Source organism: Aegilops tauschii, chromosome 4 (genome assembly GCF_002575655.3).
Source record: "Aegilops tauschii subsp. strangulata cultivar AL8/78 chromosome 4, Aet v6.0, whole genome shotgun sequence".
Taxonomy (NCBI): Eukaryota; Viridiplantae; Streptophyta; class Magnoliopsida; order Poales; family Poaceae; genus Aegilops; species Aegilops tauschii.
Genome location: NC_053038.3, coordinates 237,958,270 through 237,968,152, shown reverse-complemented (window position 1 = coordinate 237,968,152; position 9,883 = coordinate 237,958,270). Strand labels below are relative to the sequence as shown.

At 50.1% G+C, this 9,883-nt stretch overlaps 1 protein-coding gene across 1 annotated transcript; it reads right to left on the bottom strand.

Moving 5' to 3' along the window:
- Nucleotides 1-548: 548 nt before the first annotated feature.
- LOC109753127 (uncharacterized) lies at nt 549-1,038 on the bottom strand. The gene is made up of 2 exons (XM_020312049.1): nt 889-1,038; nt 549-803 (listed from the first exon to the last, which is right to left on the bottom strand). Exons 1-2 carry the CDS (start codon nt 1,036-1,038, stop codon nt 549-551), a joined length of 405 nt encoding a protein of 134 aa, XP_020167638.1.
- Nucleotides 1,039-9,883: the final 8,845 nt, after the last annotated feature.

The window sequence follows — 9,883 nt, the reverse complement described above, 5'->3', positions numbered from 1 at the left end:
TCGAACCTGTCAGATTTCTTCATCCGCCGGTATAGTGGCAGGGATTTTTCACCGAGTCATGAGATGAATCTACTCAAGGCTACTAGACAGCCCGTGAGCCTCTGTACATCATGTAGACGTTCTGGTTGTTTCATTCGGACAATTGCGCTGATCTTCTCGGGGCTGGAATCCATCCCATGTTCGTAAACAAGGAAACCGAGTAACTTGCCAGCCGGAACCCCAAAAGTGCACTTTGCCGGATTGAGCTTAATCCCATAATGACGCAGGTTCATGAAGGTCTCGGCAAGGTCAGTCCGGAGGTTAGAACCTTTCCTGGACTTGACCATGATGTCATCCATGTAGGCCTCCACGTTCCAAGTTATTTGCTTTTGCAAGAATTTTTGAATCACGCGCTAGAACGTAGCTCCCGCATTCTTTAATCTGAACAACATAGTGATATAACAAAAATACTCGAATGGGGTGATAAATGCTATTTTTATTTCATCTGGACCATACATTCGAATCTGATGGTACCCAGAGTACGCATCCAGAAATGACAGTCACTCACACTAGGCAGTAGAATCTACTATCTGATCTATGCGGGGAGGAAAATGGTCTTTCGGGCAGGCCCGATTGATGTGCTTGAATTCGATGCATATCTGGAGGGAGTTATTCTTTTTTGGCACCATGACGTCGTTGGTGAGCCACTCAGAGTGGTACACCTCTTGGATGAACTCGGCGGCCAAGAGCCCTGTGATCTCCTCACCAATCGCCTTGCACTTCTCGGTGGAGGAGCGTCGGAGCTGCTCCTTGATAGGCTTCATCTTCGAATCAACACAGAGTCAGTCCTCAGTCTGTTCCCTATGAACAGCTGGCATTTCAGAAGTTCTTATCTCTACCGATTATAACATCGAGGGTGATCTGCCCGAGTGATTTGTCCTTCTTCCCGGTGATTACCCTGTGGAACTGCATGCTACTCTTGCTGAGTCGGGACATCGGAATGTCCATTGCCTCCAGAGTGTTGGTGTAGATTATGTTGAGCCCGCTGCCGCCGTCCATTAGGACCTGGCATAGTCGGACTCCTCCAACAGCCGGATCGACTACCAAAGCCTCACTACTACAGGTCGCTGCTAACTCGACACTACGATCAGAGACCCTTTGACGAAACTGTGTGCGATGCAATAATCGCAAACGGTGGTGTAAAAGAACCGTCAAAAAGGTGCAAAACGTTTGCGATGCCTGATGCATCAAACACGGTTCTGATTTTAGTTGCGTGTGCGATGCAGGGCATAAGGTTCAGTTCAATGAACTGTTTGCGATGAGGTGGAACAAAAGAAACAGGCAGTCAGATGAAAGCGTGTGCGATATACAGCATACGGTTCACTCGGATGAACGGTTTGTGATGAGGAGGAACCATAGAAATGGGCGGCTAGATGAAGGTGTGTGCGATTGAGGGCATACGCTTCAGAAGGATTAACTGTTTGCGATTAGGCAACAGAACAGAAACGGGTCAGGCAGATCAAAGTGTCTGCGATTGATGGCATACACTTCACATGGATGAACTATTTGCGATTAGCCACAACAAATAGAAACAATTAGATAGATCAACATGTGTGCGCTAGACGGGCACACACATTCTAATTAAAAGAAGCTTGTGCGATGGTAATAACGAGCACACACGGTTGTTGGAACAAGACATGTGCTAACATTGCCTATTGCGGTGCACCCTATGGTGCAAACGCCACCTACGCGGCCGAGAAGGCGTGCCTACGTTACGCTTTCCGGGAATAGTGCCACACTTATAACCGTCAGTAAATTTTGAGCCTGTGTCCCGTCACATTACAAATTACTGCGACACTATATTTAATTGCAAACCTGTTCACAGCGATCAAAACCTAAATGGTTTCACAATTAGGAGCATATTAGTACACGTTTATAAATACTACTACTCCAAGATGACTGCACATTCCTCCTCAACTCCTCATCCACAAAAACAAACAAGTCATTCATCATCGTTCCCTTGCGTCTGCCATGGCCGGCATGAGTTCTGTGTTGAGAGATTGCCAACAGGGAAATGCGAGCATGGAAGCGGAAGCACAAGAGATGTCCCCGCCTCGCCGCGAAAGCAGCCGACATGTCCCGCCGCGCGTCCGTACTAGCACAGAGGTCCCGCCGCACCGCCGAAGCAGCACGGAGGTCCCGCCACACCGTCGATGCAGCAGACTGGTCCGACCGCGCCGCGGAAGCAGAAGAGATGTCCCGCCGTGCCGCGAATGAAGCGGAGATGTCCTCCCACACCGCGTCAGCTTGGGAAAATGTCTCGCGGGCAGGCGACGACTCTTACAGGCGCATGCATGCGATCGTCCATAGCTAGATGGATCAGGTCTCCGACTGGGCGAGGTTGGAGGATGACATGAAAGCCTCTTTTGAATAGGCTACCGGCGTCATCCAAAAACTAAATGAGAGCAATGCGAAGCTCCTGGCCGAGCGCGACCTGCTGAGTGCGAAGATCATCGGAAGTGCGGAGCAGCAGGAGGAGACCACTGCCTTGTTGAAGAGGACCGGCGTCATCATTAAGAAACTTATGAAAAAGAATGCCATGCTGCACCTCGAGCGCACACTACTAGGGAAAACCCTAGCAGTAGCGCGGGTATTTTTCCTATCAGTAGTGTGGGACGACGCGCTACTGATAAGGTGCTACAGCTAACGTGTAGCAGTAGTGTCTGTCGTACCACGCTACTGCTATACATGGCTAGCAGTAGTGCGCTTTAATGCAGAGCGCTGTCGGTGTCAAAACCGGCGGATCTCGGGTAGGGGGTGCCAAACTATGCGTCTACGGTCGATGGTAACAGGAGACAGGGGACACAATGTTTACCCAGGTTTGGGCCTTCTCTATGGAGGTAATACCCTACTTCTTGCTTGATTGATCTTGATGAATATGAGTATTACAAGAGTTGATCTACCACGAGATCGTAATGTCTAAAACCCTAGAAGTCTAGCCTGTATGACTATAATTGTATATCTCTTCTACGGACTAAGCCCTCTGGTTTATATAGACACAAGAGGGGACTAGGGTTACACAAAGTCGGTTAGAGAAGTGAATCTTCATATTGGGTCGCCAAGGTTGCCTTCCACGCCAAGGAGAATCCCATACAGACACGGGTAAAGTCTTCGGTCTTTGTATCTTCACCGCCCATTAGTCCGGCCCATGTCCAACAGGCCGGACACCCGAGGAACCCTTAGTCCAGGACTCCCTCAGTAGCTCCTGAACCAGGCTTCAATGACGATGTGTCCGGCGTGTAGATTGTCTTCGGCATTGCAAGGCGGGTTCCCTTTCCCGAATACTCCAAGATAGTATTTGGACGCAACCAACGTGTCCGGGCCTACAACATAAGTTTCACACACAACGGTAGAGAGTATAATATTTCACAAGTCCAATCTGCTGACAACTTTTTGTAACGTGACATCACACTTGTCCGGTCATTATTTCGAACTGTTTCTTGTCCTGTCGTTCCATGTTTTGAGGCGTGGTTTTTATTGGCACGTCTTGTAGAAGCAGAGATCGTGTCCCCTTATTGCAGCATTCTCATCAATACGAGCATGGGTAACCCAACCGTCCCATTGGGATGATTCCTTAGGAACAGGCAGGTTTTCAGGCTTAGCAGGAGGCGTCTGATACCCATTGCCTTTATAAAGGAGCCAAGGGTCGTCTCTTTTTATGCCAAACCTCTCCTCAGACTTTCCAACCTCGAGTTCTTGCACCCAAGGTTCGACTTCATTGCTTCAAGAATCCCAATCACGTCTGGACCCAGCCCACAGGGCCGACGGGTGGCTTCGTCTGTCACCGAGGAGGACATTGCGAAGCTTCGGGCGGCCAGATACCTGACCGCGGAGATCCCCCACAGGCTTCCTGCTCAAGGACAGGTTATTCTGACTCCCAGATCCGGCGAGAGGGTCGTATTCATCTCTCACTTCCTCCGAGGGATAGGATTCGCTCTTCACGCCTTCGTCCGGGGGCTCATGTTTTATTACGGACTAGATTTTCATGATCTAGCCCCAGATTCTGTCCTCCACGTCTCGACGTTTATCATCACGTGCGAGGCCTTCCTCTGAATCCCCCCACACTTCGGCTTATGGCTCAAGACCTTTAGTGTGAAGCCGAAGGTAGTCGACGGGGAACAGGCGGAGTGCGGCGGTGCTGTAGTAAGAAAGCTTACCAACACTCTCTGGCCAAAAGGCTCTTTCACCGAAACTTCCAACCCATGGCAGCAGGAGTGGTTTTACATCACGGAACCCCACGGTACCAAATGGGCAGCTGTACCTGCATTCCGTTCTAGCCCTCCATTACAGCTTGCATCATGGATTAACAAGGGGCTGGACTGGGGATCAGTTGATGACGTGCAGACTCTACAGAGCCGCATCTGAACCCTCCTTGAGAAGGACATCGATCTTGTCAACGTGATTCAAGTAATGCTAGTCCGCCGAGCCCTGCCGTGCCAGCGTAGGCCTCTCCATATGTGGGAGTTTAATCCGGAAGGACCACGGACCATCCTACACTTCTTCGGCACCACGCACAAAGGAATGTGGAGCTTGTTTTTGGGAAACGAAAACAGTGGCCGGACACCAGCGAGGACATCGGCCTCGACTGCAACCATCCGGATACCTCGGTAAGAGCTTGACTTCCGAACACTTTGTAGTTAAGTATGTCGTAATACGTTACTGAGCAAACTATCTTCTTCCAGGGCTGGATAAAGAAAGCGGAGCGAATTAGGTGTTCGGCCCCCCTTCCTGAAGACTCAGCGGATCTTGTGCTAACAAGGATGCTGGCCCCGGCACCGCATCAGGTGCCTGTGAAGGAGGACAAGGCAGGGAGTGGGAGGACCAAAGGTGGCCTCCATCCCGAAGGTATATCAGACCTTGTGTCCGGGGGAATCAAGATTCTATCGTCCAAAGACAAAAGTGAAGGAGAAGTCAACGTCTCTTCTCCCCATGGAAGGAAAAGGGTCGCCTCCGAAGGTTGGGAGGAAAAGGCTCCTAAGCGAGGCAAGATGCCTTTGTTGGGTGGCTCGGGCTTGGAGGACGACGTCATCGTGCAGTCCCACAGAGAGGACAAACCTGTGGGCAAATCGTAAGTGAACAAGGGTGTTTTAAACGTATCTCGTTCCTTTCCTGCGACCAAGGTAACATCTAGGATATATGTTTTTTTGCAGCTCGGCACACAGTCTTCTTCAACAATCCTCTTCCTCGGGGGATCTTCTCCCAGAGATGATGGAAAGCAAGACGCCTCCACCGGTCACCTCGCCCAATAGGGCGGACAACTTTGAGGTGTCGTCGCGGAGGGTCTCTCCTGATCAACAAGTGGTGCGAGGGATGACCAAGACAATACCCGAAGGCAATACTTCGGTAGCCCAGGGTCCGGGGGCCAACAATGAAGGCCCCGAACTGTCCGGCCTACAGCCGGAGACAACTCTAGGGACGAATAAACGGATCCATTCAAAGGGAGGCCATACTCCTATAGCAGCTTCTGGAGATCCAGGAGCGCCGGATATATTGATGAACATGCTGCGACAGGCGTCCGTCTCAAAGGAACATCGTACTTTGATGGGCACGGTGGTTGAAAAGGTCCTATCCACGAAAAGCGGATTGAAGGAGGCCTTCATGAGCCTTCTAAGAGGCTTCAAGGTTTGTACTGTAATATTTGTCAATTGTGTTTTATTTCACAAAATGCACCTGTGTATAGATAGTAGGCCCTGAGACTCTGATTGGCTTCCCAAGGGAGGTGATCAGAGGATCAAAAGATATGCCCAGGAGATAATCTGATTAATTGGAACACACGCTGTGACCTTCCAGGCTACTGCCTGGACTACAGAGGTTGCGGATCTGCAACAGAAGATTGATGAGGCGGATAATGACATCACACTTATCAACAGGCGGCTTGACGAGGCAAGGTATGTCTTGGGGGTAGTCATTACATGCACGTTCTTATCATATGAGCATGACGCTAAGAATTGTATGCTGAAATATGCATGACTGCAGATGGTGCTGCTTCAGTTGAGATCCTGCGGGCTGAGCTGGCTTGGGCCAAGGAGCTGGCCCGGATTAGTAATGCGGCTCTCAAAAAGGCATCGGCCCAATTAAAGGCCGAATAGGCTGCTCGACGCCAATATCAGGAGAGGATGTCCACGATGGCACTTGAGCTAAAGGATGCTGCTAGCCGCTGCAAATTTCTCAAGAAGGATAATAAAGCCAAAATGGCTGACCTTGGCAAGGCCTTACGAGAGGCAAAAGAAGCACGGTCCGAGTCTAGAGCGGCCCGGGAGGAGATCCAGCAAGCGGGGGAGATCGCGGCTGGTAAGCCCTTTTTATTACAAACTAAGTTTGGCGATCCGAATTATGCCTCGCTTAATCAAGTGTGGAGTTCTCCAGACGCATTGTTGGACTTGTCGAAGAGTATCTCCGATGCAAACCAGTTTTTCCAAGCGCAAGAAGGACATACAACAGAAAGCTGTCCTGGTCGCAGTTTAGCATGCCGAAGCGTCCGCTGTTGCTGAACGAACAGATGGCACAATGGGCAGAGCTCCACAAAATATCCGGATATGCCATGGAGGACGTCGTGGTCCGGCTGTGGCCGAGCGAGGCAATTCCGGGTAGGTATTTCGCTCTGGTGCATCGACTTGTTGATGCGGTGCCGTGTATCGACACTGTGAAGCGGTCGTCATGCATTGAAGGTGCACGGATGGCTTTTGCCCGTGTCAAGACATACTAGGCGAAGATGAAGGCCACCGACGTTATAGCGAAGAGTCCACCCAAGGGCAAGGACCACCACGCACCAGAGCATTATTTTGAGGATGTCTTAGAGGGTGCCCGCTTGATAGAGGGTCAGTGCTTGAAAGACGTAATATTGAGTGAGATGTATTGAAATTGTAAAAGACAATATTATGAAAGAGTAAAGCTATTTTTCATTTTAGAGTTGCTTAAAAGCTTTGATTCCTCCAGTGCGGCCATTTTTATATAATCTGAAAGTTTTCCAGTCGTCGGCTTCAGCCCCCTCGTAGAAAATATGGGGGTGTTCGGAAAAGCAATTGATAACTCTTAACCCAACGTCTTGGTCCATAAAGGAGGTGTCAATGCGGTGAACTAGGCAATCGGACTATAGGGCGTTAACACTTTCACTTAGCCATAGGAGTTTTATGGTGGATCTACGATATGGACCATGTTATGTATGCGGTTATACCAATGCGATGCGTTACATGTATGACCTGAAAGAAGGTCCTTCGTGTAATACGGGGGAATCACGAAGATTTCGTTAAGTCATTGAGTGGTTGACCAGCTCTCGCCGCATCATGACAGTAAGTTTTCGGCATTCTCTGCTGAGGTGTTTGACCAGATGAACCGGAAACACAATCGCAGTAGTTCTCCCTTTACTACCATAGCCGATAGAGAGGAACGTAAGGTAGTAAGCACAGGAGCCGGGCAACCCAACTATTGACCCAAGACATGATTCGGAGCTGATGCATATAAGGCCTAACTCGCGACGCTGAAGTATGCTATAAAGTTGTTCGGATTTTGTTGGCATCTCATTGTGTTCCCATGCCAAGCCCCTGGCATGTTATGTTGGGGTGGGTGTGTGAAACAACCAAAGGAGCAAAATTCAGTTCTTTATAGAAAAGTGAATACCGGATACGGATTATGTTCACTGGAACCTGAGTGACATGCCAATCGTCATTTTATAGATAATAACGCCACAACCCCGGCTATTTGACGTGCCAGGGGCCGACGGCTGAGGAAACAGGCACTTTACAGGCTCGTAAAATAGAGAGTGCGGTCTACAAAAAGTTGTTTTGGTCCTCCTGTCGCACGTTTGTGTCGCCTGTCCTCGGCAAAGGGGCTCCTTTACAGGAGTACCCTTTGGGTTAATTTGCAAATCCGAACTCCGGTAGAGTCCGTGAGATGACCAACCTTTGCGCCCCCTGTGGTAAAGGATAATGAAAAAGAAAGCGGAGTTAGTAAAGGAAAAAGAGGTTATGGGAGTACTTGCCGGCTCGTCCGTATTGTGCTTCCGCCGATGCCCAGGGTATCTTAAGTGCATAGTTATGTATGCGCGGTACATATTTCGCAGGTATATGAGGTGGACGACGGAAGCCGAACTGCTAATCGAGCTCCGAAATTGGTCGATCCTGTTGAATGGAGACCGATGGCTTAATAGCCGACAAGGTATGCGGTTTAATAACACCGCTTTGTACTTCAGCTTAGGTTGCCATAGTATGATCCTCAGTCCGGAGGGAGTGCTTCTCCTGCTCCCCTGTAGAGTTGTGTGTCAGGTATACCAAGTTCACTGTTTTCACTTTGAGGGGAAATTGCTTCGTACCCCCGGTATTTGGTTGGTGAATCTCTTCGTCGTCGCTATCACCGGGCTGCCTCCTCCCCTTGTGTTCAGCGTTGATCTTGCCAGCCTGCTTGAAGACCCAACAGCTTCTGTTGGTATGATTAGCTGGTTTATCGGGGTGGCCATGAATCTGGCAGGGCCGATCCAATATCTTGTCTAAATTGGATGGTCCGTCTCTATTTGCCTTGAATGGCCTTTTCCGTTAACCGGGTTTGGGGCCGCTGAATCCGGCGTTGACCGCTGTGTCGTGCGTTTTTTAATTATCATTGTGACATTTGTGTTTACTGCGTCGTGGCTTGCCATTGCCGTCTTGGACTTCGGAAGTTCCCTGATCGCTGGTGCTGTTGCTTCTATGAGGGAGCCAGTTGTCTTCTCCCGCGCAAAAGCGGGTCATCAGAGCGGTAAGGGCTGACATGGATTTTGGTTTTTCTTGAGCGAGGTGGCGGGCGAGCCACTCGTCCCGGACGCTATGTTTGAAGGCCGCTAGGGCTTCCGCGTCTGGACAGTCGACGATTTGGTTCTTTTTAACTAAGAACATAGTCCAGAGCTTCCTGGCTGACTCTCCGGGCTGCTGGACAATGTGACTTAAGTCATCGGCATCCAGTGGCCGGACATATGTCCTTGGAAGTTGTCGTGGAAGGCGTCTTCCAAGTCCTCCCAGCTGCCAATAGTGTTTTCTGACATACTGTTTAACCAGTACCGAGCTGGTCCTTTGAGTTTTAGTGGCAGGTATTTGATGGCATGAAGGTCATCTCCGCGGGCCATGTGGATATGGAGGAGGAAATCCCCGATCCATGCGGCGGGATCAGTTGTTCCGTCATATGATTCGATATTCATGGGCCTAAACCCATCTGGGAATTCGTGCTCCATTACTTCGTCTATGAAGCAAAGAGGATGTGCGGCGCCTCTATATTGGGCCACATTGCGACGTATCTCCGATGGAGTCCGTCTGCGGTTTTCTGCCCGGGAGTGACTAGGCTTGTTGCATCCGAGTAGATAGTCATTGCCGCACGTCTGGGCACGTCCTCGTGATCCGTAGATTGATCTGGTATGCCCTGCTCTACTATCCAGGTCCTGTCGAAGGTCATATGTATGACCCCGAGCTGTTTTATCTCTGCCTTTATAGTGAGGTTGGGCGGGCTGGTGTTCGGCTTGAGTTGGCGCTCTGTCCCGACCGCGTTGTGGTCGGTTAGCCGCATTGTGTGATAATGGTATGGGCTCCAGTGCCTCATCATCGAACTTAGGTAGCAATTTGCGCTTCGGGTAATTTTTGGCTGGGCGATTGAGGCCGTATTCCTCGGCAGTCAGTACTTCAGTCCATCTATTGTTGAGCAGATCTTGGTCATCTTGAAGCTGCTGCTGCTTCTTCTTCAGGCTCCTTGCAGTGGCTATTAGCCGGCGCTTGAAGCACTCCTTCTCGAAAGGTTCCTCAGGCACGATGAAATCCTCGTTGCCGAGGCTCACCTCATCCTCGGAGAGCGGAAGATAATTACTGTCCTCCGAGTCGTTATGTAGGGC